The sequence below is a fragment of the Cebus imitator genome, unplaced genomic scaffold, assembly GCF_001604975.1.
Source record: "Cebus imitator isolate Cc_AM_T3 unplaced genomic scaffold, Cebus_imitator-1.0 Scaffold294, whole genome shotgun sequence".
Taxonomy (NCBI): Eukaryota; Metazoa; Chordata; class Mammalia; order Primates; family Cebidae; genus Cebus; species Cebus imitator.
The window spans coordinates 732,865-759,289 of record NW_016107609.1 but is presented as its reverse complement, the minus strand read 5'-3'; the positions used below and the strand labels follow the sequence as shown (position 1 = coordinate 759,289).

General features: G+C 41.6%; 1 protein-coding gene across 2 annotated transcripts in view; it reads right to left on the bottom strand.

Moving 5' to 3' along the window:
- The window catches only part of AOAH (acyloxyacyl hydrolase), a 192,174-nt gene that overhangs the window by 64,586 nt on the left and 101,163 nt on the right, over positions 1-26,425 (bottom strand). For both annotated transcript variants that reach the window (XM_017502197.2, XM_037729113.1), the window contains one exon: positions 7,341-7,432. In XM_017502197.2, the coding sequence (XP_017357686.1) occupies positions 7,341-7,432 (92 nt within the window). The remainder of the gene's footprint in view (positions 1-7,340; positions 7,433-26,425) is intronic.

Here is a 26,425-nt window from a genome sequence, read left to right as displayed (position 1 = left end):
AAAAGAAAAAGAAAATGCAGTATCTTTTTTTTAAAGATAATTATGGATAGCTATCTTTGATTCTATACGAGAACTCAACGAGTAGTAGTTTCTTAAAGACTGATTAATTGCAAGTTTGAATCTGAAATTATATCAACGATCTTTTATGCCTTGTTACATTAAAACGCATTGGTCTGTCTTGCACTTTTAATGAATCTTTTACTCATGCATTACCTTAATCATACACTAGTATTTTAAAAATATTGGTTCCTGAGTTATGAAGGTATTCCCAATGTTGATACATTTAATGCTACAACATCAAAAAAATAATATTTGTTAATATTGTTACATATCACATTAGGAGAGTCTTAGACTACTAGGAACTGTGAAGTTCATATTAGAAGACCCAAATTTTCCAAAATTCAAATATTTTCTTTGAAAGCTCAAATTTTATAATTAACAACCCAAACTGTCAATTATTTTCCTTGAAGCAGCAAGCTCATTTCATTTATTTTAGATAAAATATCTGCCATACATCTAAGTCTGAGAAACCATGATTTGTTATCACGTAATTTTTCAGCAAAAATGGTGTTCCATGAAAAGTGAACTCAGCTCTCATCTCGTCTACATAAGTGCTTTTCCCTAAGACAACCGTCATACTTGGTTAATTTATTATGCAGTACAAATGCTTTATGCATATTTCACATTTCATCAGATTAAATTATTTAAAAATCAATTTAATAAAATTAATCATGTGTTTTCTGCTTTGTACTACATGACATTTTTAAGGGAGGATGTGCCCCTCTTGTTTTGGGAGTGTGTGGAGGCGAAGAACACGGTGACTATGAACAGAGTTTGGTACCAGTGCTTGATTCACACTAACGTGTCAACAGTTCTACCTGCCCTTGCTTTTGTACCATCTGTACAAATGGCTACATAGAGAAAAGCCAAATGCTGTTTTAGTATTGTTATAAAAGTAGTTTTTTACCTATGGATCCCCTGAGAGGGTCTTAGAGACCCCCCAGGAGTCCATGGACCACACTTGGAGAACTGCTGCTATGGACACTATCCCACTCCGAGCCTCATCCAACTTCAGATGACCACCTCTCTGGTTAATTATTTGTTTTGCAAAGTATAATTATAACAGGGCTAATCATTTGCAATTGTATCACATGTTATTTGCGAATAATGGATTTAATAAGGTTATTAAGCCCATTAGTGTTTAGTACTTACAAATCCTTTTTTGAAACATGAAATTAGGTTAGCAAATTTTAGCTGCAATTCCCTGTTCTCCAATTTTCTGGCTTTACTGCCCCAAGTGACTTGGTTCAGTGTTATACATTGCTTTTCAAAACTATTCTCTCATATAACATCTATTGGGTAGGAGAGAATAGATAACCTTTAACGCTTCGATTCTAGGACACCTCTCACTAAAGATGTGTTTAAATGCCCCTGAAGAGCATTATTGTGCCACTTATAACAATGGCTTTGTCTGAGCATTTGCTGCATCTTTGGTTCGATATGGAAAATTTAAGTTGGAGGCAGAGGGAGGAACATTTAATCTAGAAAATGTCATCTGGTTTGCACTCACTTACGCTAACTACAGATCTCAGTCTTACTTCTCCAGCTTGGTGTGATAATTTTGGTAGCTGCTTTTGGTTCTTTTGATCTTCATGGCTTTTTATGATGAATTTTAGCTTTTTACTTTTTTGAAAAAGCTCTGATTGCTGCCCTGTTTTTCATCTCTATCATTTATCCTTGGCCTGCAGAACCCTACTGACTGGAGTGGCCCCACCTTCAGAACAAGGGTATATGAACAGCCAGAAATGCTCAGTTTAGATGTGTTGGGTTCAGGTGGCTATTTTTGTTCAGGGCTTAGTTGCCTGTTTTCCTCTTTTGAGTCTGCTGGAGAGATATAGTAAACATAAAGGACAATAATGGAGTCCCATTTTTACTTAACAACTGGTCAAACAGTCAAAATATCACACAGCACAGGGCTTGCTGTGTATGAGACTGCACTGTACCACAGGCTCTATACCTGGCCAAAGACTGTTCCAAGAACATCAGGCTCTGACCCATAAAATTAGCCATGTCTTGTCTCAAGGTACAGGCTAAAGAGTAGAGGAAGACAGAGTGAGTAGCAGAAGCAGGAGCATCTCTCTTGAACAATTTCCCTAGTACTTCTAAACCAAGAAGCATCATAAATAGGACCATCATGCCCAATAACCATGCCCCATGAGCATGGGAGAGAACTTCAGAGATCATCTAGTCCAACTCTATTTGAGCACGTAAATGAGGCTGAGGAATGCTAAATGTTCTACCCGAATAATACAGAATGAGCACCCTTGTAACTGAAAATACAGACTTCCTTTCACTCTATCATGCTCACTCTGGAATTTTAGATGCTGCTTTCAAATGAGAAGTACTTCCTTCTTGTAAAAGTTTTGGTATTGTTGGCTGGGTGCAGTGGCTCACGCCTGTAATCCCAGCACTTTGGGAGGCTGAGGAGGGTGGATCAGAAGGTCAGGAGTTTGAGACCAGCCTGGCCAACATGGTGAAACTCTGTCTCTACTAAAAATACAAAAATTAGCTGAGTGTGGTGGTGGGCGCCTGTAATCCCAGCTACTTGGGAGGCTGAGGCAGGAGAATCGCTTGAACCCAGGGGGTGGAGGTTGTAGTGAGACGAGTTACACCACTGCACTCCAGCCAGGCCGACAGAGTAAGACTCCATCGCAAAAAAAAAAAAAAAAAAAAAAAAAAGTTTTGGTATTGTTTCCCATCCTTCTACATGTGTTATTAGATCTTTGGTTTCTTTAATATAAGTAGGATTTTCTTGTTATATGAATTGCTTTGGAAAGTGATCTGAATATGAAGTATTGTTTTAATCTTTAAAAAATTTTTTTTTTAATTTTTATTTTTTTAAAGACAGGGTCTTGTTCTGTTGCCCAGGCTGAAGTACAGTGACATGATCATAGCTCATTGCAATCTCAGCAATCTTGAACTCCCGGGCTCAAGCAATCCTCCCATCTCAGCCTCCCGAGTAGCTAGTACAAGTACATGCCACCATACCAGGCTAATTAAAAAAAAAAAATTTTTTTAAAGATGAGGTCTTGCTGTGTTGCTCAGGCTGATCTCAAACTCCTGGCCTCCAGCAATCTTCCCACCTCAGACTCCTAGTAGCTATTTTTAATCTTGTAAAAACACGTTTTTCTTCCTATTTGCAGTTACAGTGCTCTATTGCCAGGCTCTCAACACCCACAGATACTTCTTTTCTGCTTTTGACCTACTCAATTCATTCCTGAATCACACTGAAGAAAAATCCCAATGTATTATTTTAAGGAATATCACGTATTGAATTTTCTGAAGCCCAGGAGTCAAGAAAACAGGTTTTGTTAACATTGACTCAACTAAAAGAACTAAAGATTTGTGAAACTAATGGGTTACGTTTGTCATGTAATACATGCACATAATTTCAATTAAAGTCATACTCATCTCATGACGGGGATAATACATTTTGAGAGGACAAAGAGCATAAACAAAGAATGAAAGAGAAGGAGCCATTTTCTCCCCTGATGCTTTCACAAGTTACATTTTCCAAAGAACGCTGTTGATACCCGTAGCACTAGGCTGATCATGATGGTAGAAAGCACATTCTAGAGATCCAGTTGAATCGAGAAATACACTAATTCTGTTGATAAGTATTTTGATTCAAGGGACATCTGCCCAAAATGCCCACAGGAGCTGTGAGAGGTGTCTACCTCTCAGAAATTCTGTCTGTAGCTCAATATTCTTTTCATTTTCCTGATTCCACAAGACAAGGACCTCCATCATATGCTAATCTCTTTGATATTTTTATATACTTTATAACTTTTCATTATTCTAATAAGGAGTTTGGCTTAGCACAGATTATCTGCAGGGATAATTTATGCAATGGTATATGGATAGTTTAGCTGTAACTACCGCTGGGAGGGACATAATGAGTGGTGATCCTATGCATGCAGTGTCATATTGCCTCTGTTTCTGCTTAATAGGGGAATCCATTGCCACTCAGATTCCAAACAAACAATTTCCTTTCCCATCAAAAGGAGTTGGTAGATTCTTCCCCATTCCAGCTGGGTGGCAGTGAACACAGGCACAGCACACAGTGCACTGTGCAAACACTTTTAAAATAGCTGGCAAAAAGAGCACTCTGAGAGGGACAGCTAGGAAGCTTAGGGCCCCACAAACACACAGAAAGATAAGTTCCTACGGGGGAGGTGAACGACCAACTGTGGTGTGTGCCTCTTTAGAAATACAACAGCTAAGAACAGGACTTACAGTCAACACTGATGAAGTTGCTTAAGCAGAATATGGTTTTTTTTGGTAAGCAGTAATAAAGAACCTAATACAAAAAGATACTAAGTCAACAAAGACTAGCTCAGGATACAGATGATTTTCATATAAGCTATACCTAGATGGTCACTTACTTTGTGAGATGGTGTCAGAATTTCTCTGCATAATTCTTATACAAGTGAGAAACCATTCATGTTTGAAGACTCTCAACTTTTCCTCTCCTCTTACCCCATTGCCATGCTTTGATGGAGGATCCTGTTTACCTGCTGGGCTTTGATCAGGTTGGTGGGTAGAAACTGCTGCAGGACTGGAGAGCTAGTAAGATTTTACACTGATAAGGGAGTAAGGGAGTACTCCCTTATCAGTACTCGCTGGTGGGAGGACAGAACAGATGCAGGAAGGAAGAGGGAGCTTTCCCTCTCATCCACCAACAGAAACTAAAAACAACTGAACGGAATCTGTTTGGGAGCAGGAGCTACGTGTGGGTCAAGTTTTGGAGAAGTTTAGATTCAGGAAATGCAGGGCAACTACTGAGCTGTAAGTAGAAAGAGATGAGGAAACACATTTTTATCAGTTTTGCTGGGCATGGTGAGTGGATTCTTCTTTCATTCCTTGAGTGACTCCAGTAAAGATTTAAACTACTTGGAAATTAATTTTAAACATCGGATTGTTATTTCTTTTATGGCAACTTCATGGGGCCAAAAAGTAGTTGAGATTTATAGAGTCAATATGTAAAAATTTAAGCTTTCATTGAAGGTACAGTAAGCTGTGTTCATTGTTCATACATGACTAATTCTGTTATTGTCATAAAAGCCTTGATTGAGAGAAAATTCCAGATATTTTTATTGAGAGATGGCTAGACTGGTTGGAGGGTAGGTAAACATATATATTTTTTTCTTTTCTGATATTGACATCAAGGAGATGTCCAAGGTTCTATCTTCCATAAACCTGCTGCGGCTGGGTTATCTCTGGATATGTTCCAGATAAAGACAACAGAGGCTGTAGAAGAGGAAAGAGGGGACTGAGACTGGGGTTCAGGAGGTCCCGGACATCTGGGCGTACTGGGACCCTAAGGAGGCATATGATTGGTGGCTGAAACAGTGCAGGCCACACCTCTACATGGGGAGGACTTCTTTGGTTCTTAGATATTTCCCCATCCCATAGATATACTCTCACACAGAGAGACAATGGTTAGAGTGAGCCATATTCCCACACAAAGAATAAAAACAACACAAAGTTTGGGAGTTGTGGGCCAAATGATGGGAGGCAAGAACAGATCTTTGTTATGATATGACACAAGGTTCCATGAAAACAGACCCTACCACTCTTGGCTGAACAACCTTGGTCAAGATTCTTATTCTGCCTATTTGCCCTTGGATTCCCTCAACTGCAAAGGCAGAGAGCAATACCCCCTCACAAGGAGGTTAAACAAGAGAATCTCTATATGAACTCAGTAAATGCTTGGCATATAGTTACTTCTTACTTCTCAAACGTTACTTCTTACTATCCCTATTAGTAAGTATTTTAGTATTTTTATGCTAATGACAAGGACTAGCCTTTTTAAAAAAAACGTGATTAAGCTTGAAAACTTATAACTACACTGGAAAACGCATCTTTAGTTTTCCCTATATTCACAGATGATGTCTACATAAATATGAATATGTTTCCCTGAAGGTTAGTTATCGTTCCTAGTTTCTTCTATACGCATTTCATCACCCCAGTATCCTGTGTGTTTTCCCCCAAAGGAAGTGGCTGTTGATCACTTCCCTGAGCTCTTCCTCCTCAGAGCCCGGCGGCTCTCTCTGTGGGAGACCTGTCATTGGTACATCTCCCTTGTATTACCATTATCAGTTCACTTGTCTCATCTGCCTTACTTGATTGTAATTGACTACAAAGATGGGACAAGCCTTATTTACCTTTAAATGAACACCTGCAACATTAGTGCTTGGTTAGGTGGTATTTAAGAAATATTTTTAAAGTAAATGAGTAAAGATCATCAAATAAATATTCAGGGTACGCAGCATCCTTTGTTCATTAGAATAACTGCTTGTTAAAATGATTAATGTCTGTCCCTTAGGGGCGTTCCTACTCCTTACAGATTTGGGTAAATCTTGCCCCATGCATACTTGCCCTCCTCACAGTTCTCATGGCTTATCTCATGGTCCATTCCAGGCTTCTGGTGTTGTTGCCTGAGTCAGAGAGGGGCTTCCTAGTTGGCTCTGTCCGGCCTTTAGACCTAAAAGCAAACTTCTACTCTTTCTTCTTTTTTACACTTGGAAGCCATTCATTTGCCACATTCCTTGTGCTTATTAACTGTCATAAATGTTTAGGGGATGTTGGGAGAGAAATTACCTCTCGTATCTGTGACATTCACCCATCCAAGTACTAACCAGGCCCTGCTTAGCTTCCAGAGAGCAGACAAGATCTGGTGTATTCAGGGTGGGATGGCCATAGACTCATATCTGTGGTTTTCTACCATGTTAGGGACACTTGCAAAGTTTCATCAGCATCACAGGTGTCCCTGCCAGGTATAGCCCTGGGAAGCAGACCACAGATCTTAACACCCAGGCATATGTAGTGAATTGGGTTTGCGTGTCACTCAAACTCATCAGGCCTGGTCTCTACCTACAAATCTTGGGCATTAAAGCCAGGATGATTCCAGGACCTTGAGAAGTACCAACTGGCTTCAGCCATTATCTTTATAAATATTAATTTCTGAGAATAAGTAATCAAGTAAACTTTGTTTTACCTTGGATCAGAAAATTTCAGTGATGTGTTTAGTATTTTTCATCAGAAGTAAACTATGGAACCCCACCCCACCCTACGCATAGCAGGAATATGCGCTTCTTACCAGCACTGCTAAAATGCAATTTGCTTTACATCCTACTGTATGGTAGATGAACTTGAATTCATGTTTTAGAAGCAGTTCTCAACAATTCTTATTTCAATATCTTGGGAGCAAGCCCCATCTCTTGTTCTTTCCTTACACAGATGTATTAAGATGTCTGAGGGTATGCAAACACACTTACCCAACAGTGGAGTCCAGAAATCCTGTAGCACCAGAGAGCTGGGGCCAGTCGAGCTCATCAGTAAGAGCTGTTGGTAGACTGATGAAGGAGTTCTAAGGAAAACAATAAAGTAGCGATTTTCAAAATGGTCATTTATTTTCTAAAGGTAGTAAGAAAAGTCATTGCCTGAGCATTGCTCTCTGTCTGTCTCCCGCTGTCAATCTCTCTCTTTAAGGGCTTTTGGTATTCAAGGTAGATGCCTCTGAACCTTAGACTTTATCAGAGAAGTCACAGTGATCGGCACCACCCTTGACCTGGCTTCTACTCAATTCCTGTGAAACATGCAGAACATTTGGCATCTCAGACATTCAAGAGGGATGCTTCAGCAGACGGATAAACTTCCCACTCTTATATTTGCTGAGATTTCCTCCATTTTTCAGTTTAGGCCATCAGAAAGTCAATCATCTGAAAAGTAATTAATCTGAAAAACAATGCCCAAGCCCTCAGAAAAAATACCTTCTCTGAGTTCAAAGCTATGGCCTCAGTCATTAAGGTGGTGCCCTCTGACCTTCTTCGGGGTCTCAGACATTTTTGAGAATCTAATTATGGTTCCTTTCCACACAATAATGCACATTGGTGTGTGATTTCAGGAGGTTCACAGACCCCCTGCAACTCCTGCACAATTTGTCAAGAATTCCTGATACAAAATGTTGACAAAAATAGGATTCATTTGAACCACATTTCTATGGCTTGTGCAAAATCAGCAAAGAGAAATGTGATGAGCTACAACCTCTTAGTGCTCTTTTTATGAGTGACTTCTGGGACAAATCTCTCCTGTGGTCTAATTTTTAGAAAAAGCTTATCTAAATTGGTATGTTTGGAATAGGGCTGCCAGATTTAGCAAATAAAAATAAAGGGTGCCAGCCAGGTGCTGTGGCTTGTGCCAGTAATCCCAGCACTTTGGGAGGCTGAAGCAGGAGGACTGCTTGAGCCCAGGAGTTTGAGACCAGCCTGGGCCACTCAGGTTAACTCGGTTTCTACAGAAATAAAACAAATTAGTTAGGTGTGGTGGCATGTGCCTGTGGTCCCAGCTACAGGGGAGGCTGAGTCAGGAGGATTGCTTGAGCCCAGGACGTTGAAGCTGCAGTGAGCCATGGTCGTGCTGCTGTACTCCAGCCTGGACAACAGAGCAAGACTCTGTATCAAAAATAAATAAATAAATACATAAACAATAAAGGATACCCAGTTAAGTTTGAATTTCAGGCAAATGAGGAATAATTTTTTAGATAAGTATGTCTCATGCAATGGTTGGAACATATACTGGAAAAATTTGTTATTTGTCTGAAATTTGAATTTGACTGGGTATCTTGTATTTTATCTGGACATCATTCTTTGGATAAAACCTTTAAAAGCCAATATTCTCATTTTGCCTTAGCTAACAGGAAGCCTCTGTGAGTGGTTGCAAGAAGCTTCCGCATTTTTCAATATTGAAAACCCGTGTTCCCTTCGGGTAAACATGAAAACCTTGAGTCTTCCTTTAACGCTATTTTAAAATTTAAAGTAAGTTAAAGTAATGTCTAAAGACAAGTACATCAAAGCAATTGTGGTTTTAACACAATTTTCCAAATGGCACATTCCCCTGCCTCCTGCTTTTCCTCACCCATAAAGATTCCTCTCCTAAGGAGACTCTGATGCTAGAGGCTGTGAGGGAAAGAAAAGCCATTCACTTCTTGAAAATGTGTCTTTATTGTTCTTTCTTATTACAAAGTAGGACATAGGTTTGTTTTAGAAACACAAACATTATAGTCATTTACAATGGAGAAATGAAAGCCCCCCATCACCTTCCCCTAAGAGATAACTCTTGTGAGATAACCATGTATAACAGTTTGTGTCATATATAGAACAGTTTATATATGAAATCTACCATAAATCTTTAAACTGGGAAAAACTCAATTCTCCTACTTTCAGAGAGACAGAGGATGAGTACTCCAAATAAACAAAATACAAATTTATATTTCTCAATTGTGGACTGTTATGGGTTGAATTATATTTCTCAAAAAGGTATGCTGAAGTCTTAACTCCGCCCCCCCCACCTCAGAATATGACTTTGTTTGGAAATAGAGTGGTTGCAGATGTGACTGATTAAGAGGACATCATACTGGAATAAGATGGGCCCCCAATCCAGTATGACTGGTGCTTACAAGAAGAGGAAGAAGAGGCGGAAACAAAGACACAGGGGAAGGCCATGCATGGTGGAGTCAGAGGCTCGAATGATGCTTCCGCAATCCAGTTAATGGCAAGGATTGCCAGCTGTCATGAGAAGCTGGAAGAGAGACGTGGAATACATGTTTTCGCAGACCCCCAGGGAGGAACTAACCCTGCTGACATCTGGATCTCAGACTTGCAGCCTCCAGAATTCTGGGGCAATCAATGTCTGTTGTTTCCAGACACCCAGCTTGCGGTGCTTTGATATGGCAGCCAAGGAAACTAATACATGGCCTAAATTGGACAATATGCTTGTTGTTTTTATTATCCAAAGGGCTAAGACATGAATCCCTTTACTGTGTTTACTTTCAAAATAAGTCCTAGAACGAACAAATGTGTTCAAATGCAGCAGTCATCCCATGCTGTATATTTTCTGTGGGTCCCTGAGCTGCTTCTGCTCCTCCTTTTTCAATTGCCTCTATGAAATCCCTGTCCTTATTCTTATTCTAAGTGTGATTTCCAGCACAGTGAAGTCTGGAAGAGGGAGGGGGGTGGTCAGCAAGTATGGCATCCTGGGATGCACCTGTATTAATGATAATTTAACTTCTTCAAAGAACCAAAAACAACCCCATGGAAAGAAGGCTCCCAGTAAATCACTGAGGATCATGCAGTCTCAGTGATCGGTACTTTGTCACCTCTGAGCATTCAGTATCCACTGCTTTCTGCTCAAAACTCCACCGTTACTGTGACTCAGCTGTTCTCTTTTTGAGTTTCTATTTCTCCTGCCACTATAAAGCAAAACTTTTCTCTGTGTTTTATCTTATTTTTCCCTACATCTTTCTGCTTACAATGTGTGTTTACTGTAGGATTTGAGAATATTCAATTCTGCCAGACAAGACCTGAAAAACAAATAGAATGGATGAAACTCACAAGGTACGTTTAGCAGAGATAGTGAGTAAGCAAGTGGCTTGTGGGATGCAGGCAGAATTTATGAGCTGTATTGAGTCAGTAACCTGCAAAACACATTGAAACGTAAAAGAATGATTCAGTTCTTTTCCACCCCACTCCCTCACCTTTTTCTCTGTCATCTGTGCAATGGCAACTCCAGGCTTGGGAAATTGGGTGAGGAACTAGGTTTTTGATTTTGTCTGGGTCTGCTCTCCCTTTCACAGGAAGGAGTTAGACAAAAACTATGCAGGCACAGGATGTTCTCTGTAACCTGGGACGCTAATTGAGAGGGAAATAATTTGGAAGTTTGCCAGCAAAGTAGAGAAAGGGCTTTGCTTTAGAAATGGGGTGAACCGTCTTCTATGTCTGGGTCTACAAATACAAAGAAGAAACACAAATCAAGAAAACTCTATATTGGATCTGATATCACTTGAAATATGTTCCACACCCACTGCAGCCTTCATTCTTGGTCAGGGGTGGGTGATGAAGTTCTTGTCTTCAGTGGTGGAAGAGGGGATGTTGAGAGGAGGGGTAGGGTAGGTGAGAAAATGGCAGGCAATCTTGTCTTGGGAAGTGGGGTCTCCATGTTCCCTATATTCTCCAAGCTCAGTCTCTCTGGATCAATCTGAAGAAATGGGGCTCAGCTACCTGGGAGATTCCTGGAATCCTTGCTGTTATTTTGGACACTGCAGTCAGCCCTGGAATCATCCCCATCAGGATTTAAACTGGAGTGGACAGTGGCTGGTGCTGAATCACAACTGGGGCCAGGGTGAGTTTGTATTCCTCAGCGAGAGCACTGGAAGGCCCAGGCAGACCAGTTGCATAGATTTATCCTGGTCACTCGATTAATCTCAAAATATAGCAAACCTGTGCTTTCCTGGTTGAACGTTTTAGACTTCACCTCTGGTGTTAAGCCAAGGTTTTACTGTTATTAGTGTGCAGAATTGGGGAAGATATATTTCAGTTTCAGCATGTCCGATGGCTATAGAAATATTACCTTATTTACTTCAAAAAGACTGTGGGGAAGACCAAAAGACACAGTCAGAAGCAAGTTGACAAGTCAGAGCCCTACTACGTGAACTGTCATGTTCAGGACAGACCACCTAATATCCCTTTCCAAGTGGACAGATTTAAAAGAAGTGACATTTATTTGCCAGATAATAGAAAAGATTTGAGCAGACCAATAGAAGCCTTGGCATATTTTTTCTTCCTTAGTAAATTTGGTAGATAAAAATGAAAAGTAGTGGCTATTAATAGCAAATGTTTTATAGGCCCTAGCAAAAAGAGAATGTTTAAGTCCTATCACATTAAACAGTAAAAGCCTTATTCACACAACATTATATCCAAGATATTTCAGGCATTTGAGGCAGGAGGAATGCAAATTAAGATTTTCCTCATTAACTCCTGCTTATTCCTCTTGAGTATTTACGTTCTTAGGAAATGCGTCTTAAATGTACCTTAAATGTACATATATGAAAACGACTGAATATTTACCAAGAAAAATTTTCCAAATTTAAAGAGCATGAGCAAACTAGTGAGTGTTAGATCACTGGCACATTGTTTCAAAATTTCCTCTGACCTTTATCAATGATAGATATTTGTTTTTATGGCATAGTTGGCACATGTATACTATTTTGTGTAATATTTTCATTTAACGTTACCCTGTGTATGGGTATTATGTGTGTATTTCCATGCATTGAGAAAGCCCACTGGTTCCCATTCTGATGGATAATTAGTAAATAAAATAATTTGAATTTGGTAATATTTTAAGCTCTAACTTCAACAAGCAATTGACGTTGGAGTTTCTATTCTTTTCTTTTCTTTTTTTCTTTTTTGGAGACAGAGTCTCACTCTGTCACCAGGCGCCAGGCAGGAGTGCAGTGGCGCAATCTCAGCTCACTGCAACCTCCGCCTCCAGGGTTCAAGCAATTCTCCTGCCTCAGCCCCCTAAGTAGCTGGCATTACAGGCAAGCACCACCAAGCCCAGCTAATTTTTGTATTTTAGTAGAGACAGGGTTTCACTTTGTTGGCCAGGATGGTCTTGGTCTCTTGACTTCGTGATCCGCCCACTTTGGCTTCCCAAAGTGCTGGGATTATAGGTGTGAGCCACTGCGCCCGGCCCTGATGTTGGAGTTTCTTAAAGCTTTGTTGCATGTGAGAAAGACAATAATGACACCAGTCCCTCATTCATCTGATTCTGCCAGTCTTCCGGCAACACAGGGAGCATCCTGAGTGCCTTTCCTTCACTGTTTACATTCGGGCTCTCTCCATTTTGCACTGCCGTGGACAATTAGCACAGTATATTCTCTTTGGACAATTGTGGACAATTTTCTGTTACATGTACCTGCGTAAGGCCTGAATTGATTATTTTCAAACAGTACAAAGTGACTTGGAGGAATCTAAGTAACCACTGTTGGAAAAAGATGAAAAATATCATCGCTAGTTAAATAAGCATTGCTTTATCCATTCCCCAGCATTAAACTCTCAAAGCAGATGGGTGATTGTTACTTTACCAAAAGAAGAAAATAGCTCTTGGATTGGTATTTTTAATAATGCAGGAGAGTTTCAAGGCCTGAGAATCAGACACAAGGGTAACCTGCTTAGAGTTGGGACCATGGGTCTCCCAGTTCCGCTGGTTGGCTCCTTCTCCATCTGTCCTGCAGTGGAGCTTGCAGAAGGTAAGCAGGGTTCCTCCTGCTTTCTGCCTCTCAGTCCCACCGTGCCACCACACGGCCTCCCACCTGCTCAGGTCCCCACCCCCCATCACCCTCATGCCTTCCTGTGTGAACACCACGTTACACAACTCTCAGAGCCCTCCTGGGCCCTCACACACACTTTCCTGCCCTACTCCCATTCTGTAGCCTTTGCTACATGAATCTGTCCTATAAATAAATGTCTACCTATTCATGATGCTTGGATGTGCTGTTTCCTAGATAATTTGCATTTTAAGCCAGGGTGGGGAAGGGAACTAATACTGTGTTTCCCTAATGTGCCAGGCACTGAGACAGGGAACTTGCATAAATTGTTCAATTCAATTATACAGCTCTATGAGGGAGTCTTCCTCCCTCTTCTCCTTCCTCTCTCCCTTCTACAAATGCTTTAGAGCAACTACCATGTATCAGGTTGGATATTCCCTCTAATAAAGAACAAGTACTCACACCTCAGACAAACAGCAGCAAATTAAATAACCAACCTTTAACCTGTGAGAGGCTCTGGGAGGGCCCCTGTTATGATGGGCACCTCCTCTTGTTGATTCAGGACCCTGGAGGACTTCTGTATTTTCTGTTTTTGGAAGAATCCCTTATGCAGGACAGTGCAGGGCCCAGGACTGCTCTGGTCTGAACTCAGAGGGGGTCTGGATGACTTGCCAAGGTCATAGATCTGGTAAATAGTAAGGCTGGGATTTGAGCCCAGGCTCTGGTGGAACCAGAAAGGGAGAGGAATAGAGCAGGTAGGGTTGGCACCATCCTTAGCTTTCCGTAGCCCACTTGTATCTGGTCCTTGCTTTGCCCTCAAGCTGCCAAATTCCAAAAAAATCACAGAATGTGCCAAGCTGGGCTTCATGTTCTTGAACATGAGGCTTCCTGGTTGGCTGTTGAGGAGGACGTCTCCCAGATACTGCTTTGGGTAAAAAGTTCAGAAGTCCACAGATGACTGGAGAGCTGCTGCCATCTCTTCTTTCCCTCTTTCTCTTTTATGTAGGCCATGTCTAACTTATAAAGAGTGCAGAATGAATATTTTGGAGACAAATATTGAAACAACATGTGACCCTACACAGAAACCCACACAGACCCTATTCTTCTGCACCCAGGGCCTGTCTGGCCTGACCTATCCCAGGGACAGGCTTCCAGGGAGATGTCGCACACCACTGCCCTGGAGGTCTGTCTTCCAGTAAGGCCTGGCAGATGAAGTTCTGGGAGAAGGGAGAGTAGATATATCATCTGGTTTCTGCCTCCGTCATCTCAGGCTTAACTAGATTAGGTAGCACAGTTCTCATAAACTAAGGGTTTAATATAGACAACTTCAAGAAAGTAATTTAACTCTGTGCATTTGATTTGTAAACCTTATAATCTCCCATGCAGTGAGATGAGTGTCATATTGAGTGAAAGTCCCCGTGGCCCTATGATTCATCATACACACACAGGCACGCACAGGAAAAGAGGAAGGGAGGGTGGGGGAGGGGGAGAGGGAGAAACATCAGGCACCAGACTGTGCTGGGCACTCTGTTGAACATCATACGCAGCAGCTGTGGGCTCCTCCTTCATGGTACTCATCATCTAGAGAGGCACAGACAATAAACACTTCCCATCTGAGTAACCTAAAAGCCTTTCCTTAACCCTTCTGTGCCTAAGTTTCATTACTAATAAAAATGGCTTAATAATGGTGCCTATCTCATTGAGTGGATGAGAGAATTAGAAAAGATAATCCATGCACGACGTTTAGACTTGTAAGAGCTCGATAAAAGTTGGCCATTAGTAGTATTAAGGGCAGTCCAGAGTACTGTGTCAGTACCTAGAAGGGACATCTGTCCCAAATGTGGGGCTTTCAAGAAAGGAATCTTGAAGGAAGTCTTATCTAATGCGTGAGTCCTGGAAGGCTAGGAAGAGAGAACCAAGCACAGAGGGGTAGGGGGAAAATAGTTCCAGCATTGCTAACACTGCACGCAAAACCTCAGGGTCAAATTCATCACATCATATCCAAAGGAGACCAAGAGACACCAAGTATTACAGTTATATGTTTTCAGGTAACAGGTAACCCCAAATTTAGTGATTTAAATTGTACTACACACCAGAAGACCGGTAGCAATAACTGCTCAGCACCTGGTACGCTGCCTATTCCATGCACATTTTACTTCAGTGAAATAAGTCATTTTCAGGGAAAAAGTAGAAAATTTCCTCTTTGACCCTCTGCCAGTCCAAAAGCTTATGGGGGCAGTGGATAAGCAGTCAAAGAAAGAATTCTAGCAAAATATGACCAGTAAATACAAAGAGGACAAAATGGTATGTAACACTCATTATTTCATCATTTTGCCTGAATATAGTTCTTTTTATTTATTTATTTTTCACCTTGTCAGCTCCTCTTAGTTTCCTTCTTTCCCCTTTCTATTATTTATTACTTAAGCTCTAACCCTATGATTTATTTATTCAATGAATGAGTCAAGGGATGCATTTCTCTTCCTGCTGCATTCCAAATGAGAACACATTGTACAGTTAAACTCCTTCTACTAAATTCCCTTCCTTCTATTGTTTTTTTTTTCCAGGGTGATTGAAGTACTTTTTCTAGATTCATAAAAGCAAGGAAACAAGAGTATAAAATATCCTTCTCATAGACAGAGATAACCACAAGTCAATTCTTTTGTAAGGCCAGTGAAACAAATTCTTTCACAAACAGAAAAAAAAAAATCCTCCAAGGTCCAGAAACGAGCAAGAAGAGGTACACATCCTAGAAGCTGACTCTTCTAATACCTTTGATTCTGTAAAAGTTCAGTCATTTCTGAAACAGCCAGACTGCAATTTGTCTGGGATGTGGGTAGTTAACTGGAATTTGACATCAAAGAAGTCCAAGGTCAAGTTACAGAGGGGAAAGTGGAGAAGACCTCAATGGGGCCACCTACTCACCGGACTCACTTGGGCTCTTGTTCCCCGTTACCACGATCATAAATGATGATCTCATTTTCTTCCTCTCCTCTCTTTCACTTTATACCAAGAGGCTATCCCAGAGCCTTGCCATTTCACCCCTCTGGGCATACACTTCTGCTGGCCCCAGGTGACTCAGCAGCCTTTGGCCAGGGGACCTGCCTCATCACTCTCTTCCTACATCTTTGGTAGTGTTTCCCAGAATCTCATAGGTAGCTTATTTAAAGTGAAGATCCTGATTGGGTAGGTTTGTGGTGGGGCCCTAGAATCTCATTTCGAATAATGCCCTACATGACTGCAATGACTGGCCACGTATGGAAAACCTAATCCACAGGCTACTGTTAGCTATTCAGTGTTGTCTTCCACCGCAGGGAACCTCCATGTCCCCAACCTCTCCTGACAGCCCTCCTCTCCCCACTGCTTCAACCACCTGGATACCCTGAACCCACCCCTACCCCCTCAGACTTCCAGTTCTCATCATAAGCTCTTCCTCTGACTCCCCTGTCTTGACTGCTCAGTTTCTGCTCCTCAGCCAAGAGTTGGCTACGTCTGGACTTCCTCTCAGAGCCTCCCTCACCTGCCTTGGCCTTTCTCTGTTAGGTGTCCTCTTCTAGGTCGCATGGTAGCTTGTGCATGCCTAGATAATTGCACCAAACCTTCTAGCACTAGGGCAGGGGCTGGCAAACTTTTTCTGTAAAGGGTTAGACAGTAATTATTTCAGGTTTGTTTGCACGCCATTTGGTCTCTATGGTGACTCCCCAGTTCTGCTGTTGTCATAGATAATCTGTACACGAATGGGCATTGCTGTGTTCCAGTGAAACTTAGTTTACAAAAACAGGAAGGGCAGTGTTTGGCCCAAGGGCCATAGTTTTCTGACTTCTACTCTAGGATCCAACAGACTCAGTTTGTATCTGGGCTCCATATTTAACCTTGGGTCAGTTAGCTAAAGCTAAGTCTCAGTTTCTTTACCTATAGAATACGTGTAATAACAGAGTCATTTTTGTATTGTCTTAGTCCATTTCCTACTATGTTCCATATTCTGCTCTATTTCCTCAGTCTATATTCTGCTATAGCAAGATACCTTATAGTGTAATTTATAAACAACAGAAATTTATTGTTCACAGTTCCAGAGGCTGGGAAGTTCAAGATCAAGGTGCTGGCAAATTTGGATCTGCTTCGTAAATGATGCTTTGTTGCTGCATTCTCACATGGGGGCAAGGGAGCTCTTTTACAAGAGCACTAATCCCGGTCATGAGGATGGAGTCCTGATGACTTCGTTCCTTTTCATCGGCCCCACCTCTTCATACTAACAGTGGGTATTAGTTCCAACATATGAATTTTGGGGGGACAACAACATTCAGACCATTGCAAGTATTAAATAAGATAATGCTAAATATGATACTTGGTATTTGGCAAGCAAAGAGTAATATTTGCTTTATATTATTATTATTATTGTGAGCTTATTTGTTTATCTTCTCAACTAGACTTTAAATTCTTTGAGGCTAAGCTGGTACTTTTCACCTCCGGAGCCCCAGTTATCCACCTTTATCTACTTCTCTGTCTTTACATAGAAGAACAGTGATAGTTGGGCATGGGGCTGCCTAGCTGGAGTCTGCACTTCTCAGTCTCTGCTGCAGCCTGGTATGGCCATGTGACTAAGTTTTGGACAATGAGGTGTGAGAAAGAAGTGATATTTGCCACCATCGTGCCAACTTCTTTCAAGGGATGAGTGTGCCTTCCCTTGGTCTTTTTTATTTCCTCTAGGTGACAGGTGGCAGGAGTAGGGGCAACTATCTCAGACCCCGGGATGGAAGCTGCATGTTGGGGATGACCTAACTTTCCTCCAGCCTTGGACTGCTTCCCTCTGGATTATTATATGAAAGGGAAACACACTTCTATCTTAAGTCACCAAATTTGGGACTCTGTGATTGCAGCTGAGCCCATATCCTGCCCTATTAAGAAGAGCTGATGCATCCACTCATTCTTGTTGATTCTCAAATATATGTTACCAACAGGAGGCCATGACCTCTTTGCTGCTTTCTGCTCCACTTTCCTTTGAGCTCTTTAGCAGTCAGGCTTAGTGATGCTATCCTCAATTTCTGCCTCCAGAATCTTTGGCGTTTGTACTTCGTGCATGCTCTTCTTTATATTCCTCCTGGAACTGTGATTTAGTTCATCATTCTGCCCAAACTCCCAACTATTGCCTTGAGTTGGAAATCCCCATAAAAATCATACAGAAGCCAGTCTTGCCTGCTAGCCATTTGACTAGAGCTGGGCTGGATAATCTCTGCCTACTACCACTCCTCCTAAGGAGTTTCATGGAAGGAATTAGTTGAAAAAAAAAATGAATGAACAGTGTATGACGATCAATTCCAACCACCCAACATTATTTTAAAATGATGGCATTTTCTCTTTCCACATCCCAATGAACTTGAGATTCTAGGTGTTTCCCCTGTGATGAATAATTTCATGAGCTCCACTTGATGGCTAAGGAATGTGGGGGAGAGTGAAGCAGGTGACAGATGTAATTGACCAGGGGGCAAGAGATTGTCCTCCAGATGCAGCATCAGGCTGGCTAGCACAGGCATTGCCTGACTCATGCTGCCTCCCGATATAGAAGTCTTTATTTCATGTGCTAGCAGAGCAGGTATGTGGGCTGAGTAATTATAAATGCTTTTCAGAAGTACGAAGCTTAAAATAATTTCCTCGTGTAGTTTTCATAACAACTCGTATTTGGCTTGTTACTTCTCTCAGAAGGCAACAGGACCAGGATAATGGATATCTTCAGAACAGTGAGGCTGGGAGTGCACCCTGCATAGCTGGCAGGTGAGAGACCCAGACTCTCACCTTGAGTAGGGAAAGAAGGGCGTCGAGTTGATCAGAATTCAAGAATGGCCCATCTGGCCTGTTCATGAACAGGGAAAAAGAACAGAAGAACATTCTGTCTCTTGTGGCCTGATTGCTGCTGGAGAGAAGAATTCACCATGGTGCATACAACTCTCTTTTTCTGACAGAATTGATGAGAAGTAACTAGGATTGAGGTTTCTCTCCTCATCACCTAGCATCTTTAATCCGCTAGCCTGCAAGATGGCTGAGGAGCAGAAGATATAATTATGTCCAGTTTTACTAAACAAAAGCTTTTCTTCATCTTAAAAAATAATAAGAAGGCAGTATAACGCCTAGATATTTCTGGAGTTGACATGAAGGTAACTCAGATAGAATTTCCATATTTTGTATGCATTGTGAAAACCTTCCTCTGTGCTTAAGGGAAGCTTTATGTGCACTGATAAATCCAGAGAGCGGCAAGCAGGGCGGGTGAGTGAGAGCAGGGTGAGAGCTTTGATATTGCCTGTGCTGTTTGTGGGTTAATAAAGAGTAGCCAAACCTGATATACAAAATCATCTCGAAGGAAGAAATGAAGTGCGTATAAGCTTGAGAAATGGGAGCTGCTTTGCTCTCCAGTGAATATGCATTTTCAGCCGCTAGATTAAGGATTCATTTTGTCCTTGACACAGCACGAAATTCAATCTGCGTCTACTTACCCTACAGACAACAGCCTGCCAGGGGTCGTGCTAAGATTTTATAATAGGATAGGCAACAGCCTTAGCTAGCAAAATAAACATTTGGGAAATTGTATTTCAGAATCGCTTCTCTCTCCTCACTCCCCTCCCCCAACCCGTCATCTAATTCTGGTTCAGTGAAATGCAGCATTTAATATTTTGGAAATAATTTTTGAACAGATGGCGGAAGAGGCAGGAGGGCAGCATCCCTTGCTGGCCTCAATGATCTTTCCACCTCCCCTTCTTTTTCAACAAACAACTCAAGCAGTGATTGTTTTTTCCCTTGAAAGAAGAAAAGAAGAAAACTATAACCAGCATGAAAATGTTTTTGGATTGCTCTTCGTCTTCCTTTGACATCTTTCTAAGTTGAGGTCTTTCTTGTGGCTTGAATAGGTCGATTTGAACCTGACTACTGAGGCTTAGATGTTTTGGAGAGAAGCTCAGGTTGTTTAAGGAGAAAGGGAGCAGACAGGTCGGAATGAGACTCAGAACGCTTTGTTTCTGTGGAACCATGAGAGAGAGTCTTCATACTCTCTTTATTGAACTACAAATATCTTTCCTGATGAACACATTCCTAATCTAATTAGCTGTAAACAGGACTGCTGGGTGCCACACTACTTAAGCAGAGGATGGTGAGAGCAGGAAAGGAGAGGCCACTGCAGGGAGAATGCCCAAGACAGTGGATTCCTTTTCAGCGGACACAGCTGGGATGGGCTGATGGACTCACAGACATGTATTCTGCCTAACAGGGAGACAAAGGCAAATAAGTATCAAGTAGCCTCATAGAAGGCAGAAGGGCCCATTATAAAACAATGCCCACTTGTTTTTCTACAGCATTTACTGTCCTTGCCAGACAATATGATCAGGTCCTTGGTGCAGCAAAGGAATGGAATGAAACATTCTGGGTTCCCTGAAGGGTCTTGATTTGTAATATGCATTCCCACCATCACACCCTGAGGGAGACTCCTGCTGGTGTTTGAGGTCTTTAACTGGCACATGAGACAGGCAGCACTCGTAGGGTTCAATGAGACAATTTCTTTCTTTTTCCCACTGCCCACTCAACTGTGGTGCTCATTCATCGTTTGCCCTGGAAGAAAATCCAGACCAGCCCAATTACGCATGTGCTCATTCTCAGATAATGTACACACCTCTGGTTATATTCCATTCCATTTCAGAAAAGAAAAATGTTCGGTCCTCACAATTTTAACTTCTTGCTCCCTGTTCACCCTGGGCTTGAGGCTGGCCATCTGTACCCAGGGATGGGAATGTGGTTTGCTTTCTTTGTCTACTTGACCAGCTTTTCCTTCCCCTTGCTGGCATAGGCTTGCGGTGGAGGGAGACAAAGTATAGTTGGGTGTGACTGTCGCTATCTGAGCAGATGTCCAAAGCTGAGTTTCTACAATGAGGGCTGTTGTGGGGGTCTTGAGAGGCGCTGTGGGGAAGAGTGACTGAACCTGCCATGGTGGAATGGGTGCGTTCTCTACGCACCACTAGCCGCTTAAGTTTGCGGCTTCAGCCCTGGTCAGCTGAAAGTTATGCCCTGTGAAGTCACCTTGCCCCTGCAGGCCCTCCTCTGCAGGATGTCCAGTGGCCCAGGCTGGCTCCCCTTTCCTGGGGCTCATGTCCTTGTCCAGGGCCACACTCTTTCTGTCCTGCTGCCTCGGTCACCGCCCTTACATTCCGTATGGGGTTGTCTAATACCAGTCCTCTTGAGCTTGGTCTCTGCAGACCCCTACCCAGTTCTCTTAGTGGTGTCTTTACGGAGCAGAGGAAGCACACATACCTTCCCCCCAAGGGAAAGCTGAGCCCCACTGTCCTCCTGACACTGACCATGCCCAGCTTCAACTCTTCTGGACCTTTGAGTCTGGAGATAAGTGACAGGTTGCAGAATTGGCTTCACTCCCTTCTTTTGCAGGTTCTGTGGACATGGTCTCATCTTTCACTTGGAAGAAATATTGAGGGTGGGAAGGTGGAATAATTAGTCCACATTGTCTCGGCGGGCTTTAGCTAAAATGTAGGTAGAAATAAATAGTCCAATTTTTAACATCCTATTATAAAAATTATTCCCAATTTCTGACAAGGTAGCCATCATTATTTATGCTTTATAGAAGAGGAAACTAAATCTCAGAGTAAAGAAGTAAATGTAGGTGGCTCAGACAGGATTTGAACCCTGGTCTGTCTGATTCAATGTCCGAGACTATTCTACATGTAAGTTAGGGGCTTGAGATTCTCCACTGGGTGCTGCCATGAATGTAGAGTCGGCTTGGCACGTGGCTCTCCTGCTATGGGTAGGGTGGCCAGACATCCAGGCTTGTCTGAGCCCATCCGGGTTAATACTAAGGCCATGGCGTAATTATGATAGTGATCCCTCTTCTCTCAAACTGTCTAGTTTGGACAATAAATTTAATAGTTATGCTCTAATATTAATAGTTATGCTCACCATAACTATTAATATTAGGAGCTGGGGGTTCTGGTACAAACAGACAAGAAGCACCAGAACTTTCCTAGCAGGGATGGCTCTCCAAAGGCTGGCTGAGACCCTGTGGGAAGATCTGCAATTGGCAATGAGCTCTAGGCAGTCTCCCCCAGATGCAAGGATGCCAGGGGACAGCCCAGGGTTAACCCCAGCCCGGTGAACCACCTGGCTGGGGGAGGGTGACTTCTTGTGGAACCCTCATAAAGTATACAGGATGGGAAGGGTGCATTGTCCACTGTTGATTCCAGACAGCTTCTGAGTTTGTCCATCTTGTTTCTTCCCCATTGTACTTTTCTAGCTTAGCATACTTTTATTAGAATTATCTAGAATTCTCCTAGCTGGTCTTACTGCCTGATTTCCCTCTCTCCCCCTCAACCAAATCCTGCCCATTGAAATCACAGTAAATGTTCTAGAATTCAAATATGCCCCTTTCTCAGTTTAAAACCCTTCAATGACTCCAGCTTGCCTTCAGGATAAACTCCAAGCCCTTTGAGATCTGCCTCCCATGCACCGCTCTAGGCTCTTGTCTCACTGTCCAACCTGGTGCTGGATGAGCTTCAGTTCAGCTGCACTGAGCTCCTCAGAAGGCTGAACCCTCTTGCTTTCAAGCCTTTGCATGTGCTCTTTCCTCTGCTTGGGCACTCCTTCCTAGGGTGGCTGGGACCCAATTATCTTCAGCTCTATTCCTCTGTTTCGAACAGTGTCTCTTCCTTCAGTTAGCCTTTCCTCCAGTTTGCAGGGGAGCGTGTGCACATTACAGCACCGACGACTCTAGAACTGCCATTTGCTGGCCTGCATTGCCCCATGGGGTTGTAAGCTCTATGGGCACCGGGGATCTTTCCAACCTTTTCCCCATTGACATCAGCCCCATCACAGGGCTGGGCACATAGTAGACCTGGCTAGCATTTGTTGAATTGATTGACACATGAACAGTGCTGTGCTGTTGAGCCTGCAGAGATGTGACTCTAGAATTTTTACCTAAGTTAGAGCTGATAATTTGTTTACACTTGCTACAAGCACGAAAGTTCAGACAACGGAAACACGAGGTGTCTGAGCTCAACATACCTCATAGATATTGGCTAAGCCTGGTGTTCTTACCTAGTCTGATGCTGCATAAATGAAGAGATTCTGAAGATAATAGTCTTTAAAAAATGGAAGTTTTTTTTTTTTTTTCTTTTTTAAAGGAGAATGCTCCATAATAGCAAAAAAACAAAAAACAAAAAACGAAATCAGTTTAACATCCTGCTGTAGGTGAGTGGTCAGTAGATTATTGCATGGTACCTGAAAAGGACATTGTGAAGCAGCAATAAATATAATGAGTATAAAGACAAAGTCATAATGAGGAAAATAATTATGAATTGATTAGAAGTACTGCCAATTACAAACTTGCTCTTCTCGTAACAGCACAATGTGTGTATATGTAATATACATATATACAATATATGTGTTAGGGTGCAGAGTGCTGGAAAGAGTGCAAAAATACTGTGACAAATTTAAGATTTTTTTTTTTACTTAAAATTAGCTCTATTATTGACTTTATAACTTTTTTTAAAAAAATAAAAAGATTAAAAGAATATTACAAAACAAACCTGATACTCCAAAATGTTAAAGTGACTCTCTCTGGGTGGTAGTATTAAGGAGGAAGTTTAATAATTTCCCAATAATTTGTATATTTTCACATTGTTCTCAATCATATATTTAACATGTATAATTAGATGAGAACAATAAGGCATATTCACTCTCTTCCTTCTCCCACTCTGGGCAGTCACGCCTCCTTCCCCATAATCTTGATTGTGGTCATGTGACTGGCTTTGGCTGTTGGGTTGATGGTGGACAGGGCACAGATTGCCTTCTTGCACTTTGACACCACCGTGAGACTAAGACACTCTGGATAGATTGCCCAGCCAAGAAAAATGAGAGACACATGGCACACACCTGGGTCCAACCTGAAGCTTGGAGCCAACACCAACATAGCTCAGTTGAAAACAGCTGATCCCAGACCACCCTTGGATGCAAGGTTGAGAAGAAATGATGATTGTTTTAAGTCACTGGAGATTTGGAGTGGTTGGTGGTTATTATTTTGGCAATAACTTGGTGATAAAGCTTCATGTTCTGTTTCAACATCCTAAGCAAAATAATCTCTTATTCTTGTCCCTTCTCCTATTCTTATCAAGTGGTATGTATCCTAGAAGTGGCCAGGCAGGGAGTGGCTGGGCCAGTTTTTAGCTTGGAGAGGACTGTTAATCTAGAGAGATTTTAATAACCCCCGAACACCAGAGGCTTATAACAGGTGACAAAACGATACTAAAACTGTCATTTTGTTCCTCCTACCAATAGCATTACTGCCATATTGATAAGACTCCTGAATCCCATTTACCTGTTATGCCTGATTGGGTTTCTCATCAGCCCATTCTCCCAGGCATTTCTCAAAACAATTTACTGCTAAAACGTGGGAGTGGGGAGTAACCCAAACCGAAACCGACAAATGCTGATCGACAGCACTTGGATCAGTTCATCGCTGTAAACAGCAGATGAAATCTATTACAATCCAAATTTCACTTGTTAAGTCTCTAGAATGGGGCTGGCTGTTGGGCTTGTGGGAATGATTTTCTCAAAATGTCCACTGGGTGGGCCCCTCTTTTTCCTGGAGACTTAGCACACTGCAGAGAGAGCCACTGTCCTCCTGGAGAGAGTGTGAGCCCCAGGTTGTAAAGGGAGATGCTCCTTTCCTCGGACTCTGAGGCCAGGTGCAGGAACAGGGAGGACAAGTACAAGGATTTCAGGCAGACTCATTAACAATCACTACTGTACTGCCAAAGCCGCGTGTCAATCTGCTTTGTCTGGCTGGAATTCAACATACGGGTCCACAACATTTTCACAGCCCTTAGCTCATTGAAGCACATGGCTTTTCCTGACAGCATTACTATCATAATTTACAGTGTCTCTGGTCAAGTGGCTTGTTCAGGATTACACTGCCAGGCAGTGATTCCGCCATCTGTTAGCTGTGTGACCTTGGGCAGTCCACTCAACCTCTCTGAGAATCCGTAAAGTGAGGCCAGGTTTTAATAACACTTACCTCAGAGGGCTTTTGCAAAGATTAAATTAAAAAATGCATTGGTTTTCCTTAACTAGTTTCCTTAGCTATTTGCTGAAAACAAAACCAAAACAAATAGAACAAACACATCTCCAAAATCTCGAATCACAATGTTTGGTACACACATGATGCAAATTCAATGAAGAAAAATGAGAAAAAAAAAGTTACCTATAATTCCACCATCTACATGCAGACCTATACCTTTCCAATTGTTTTTTGTTTGCACACAGACACATACGTATTCACAAAATTGGTTCATACATACTATTGTGTAACCAGCTTTTGTTGCTTAACCGATTATCATAAACATATTTCTTGCCAATAAATATGTCTATTAATATGTGCATTAACTGTTGCACAAAATTTCGTTGTATGAATGTAGTATATTTTTACATACCCTATTTTTTGATTTTTAGTTTCTTTCCTCGTGTTTGCTCTTATAAATACCTCTGTGATGAGTATTTCTGTACATATATTCTTGAGCAGATAATTGATCATTTTAAAAGATAAATTTGCAGATATGTAATTACTAGTTAAAAACTACAAACATTTTAATGTTGCTTTATACATGCCGCCAACTTCTTTCAGAGAAGTTCTAGTAACTTCATCTCCTGGTGAATTAACATGCCTGTTTCACCATATTTTTGCTAAAACCCAGCCTTTGTCACTTTTAACCTGCGTTTGTTTGATGGATGATAAATGGATTGCATTGTTAATTTATGTTTGTTACTGCTGAAAAGGAAACTGTTTTGTGTATATTGGTTATGTTCTTGATCCTTAAAAGTTAGTATTTTTCTTATTGCTATGTAGAAACTTTGTTAATTAGAGGATTTAAATTTTGCCTTATATTTTATAAGTATTGTTCTAATTTTTCATTTGTCTTTTAATTTGTGAATTTTTTGACATTGTATACATTTGAAAATTGTATGTAATAATATCTAGGTGTTTTTGTGTGTGTGTTTCCTTTTATACTAACATGCTTAGAGAGACTGGAGTATTTCTTAAAATAATTTTTTCTCCAGGAAGGCATATGTCTGGTATGTTTTCTGAGTCTCTGAATGAGAATAAGCTTCTGCAGTCCTCCTGTGAGAACAACAGCTTGGCATAGAGCATGTCTGACACAAATTTTCCATCTTAAAATTCTGTAGAGAGGCTGTTGCACTGTTTCCTGAAATTTAGTGTTGAGA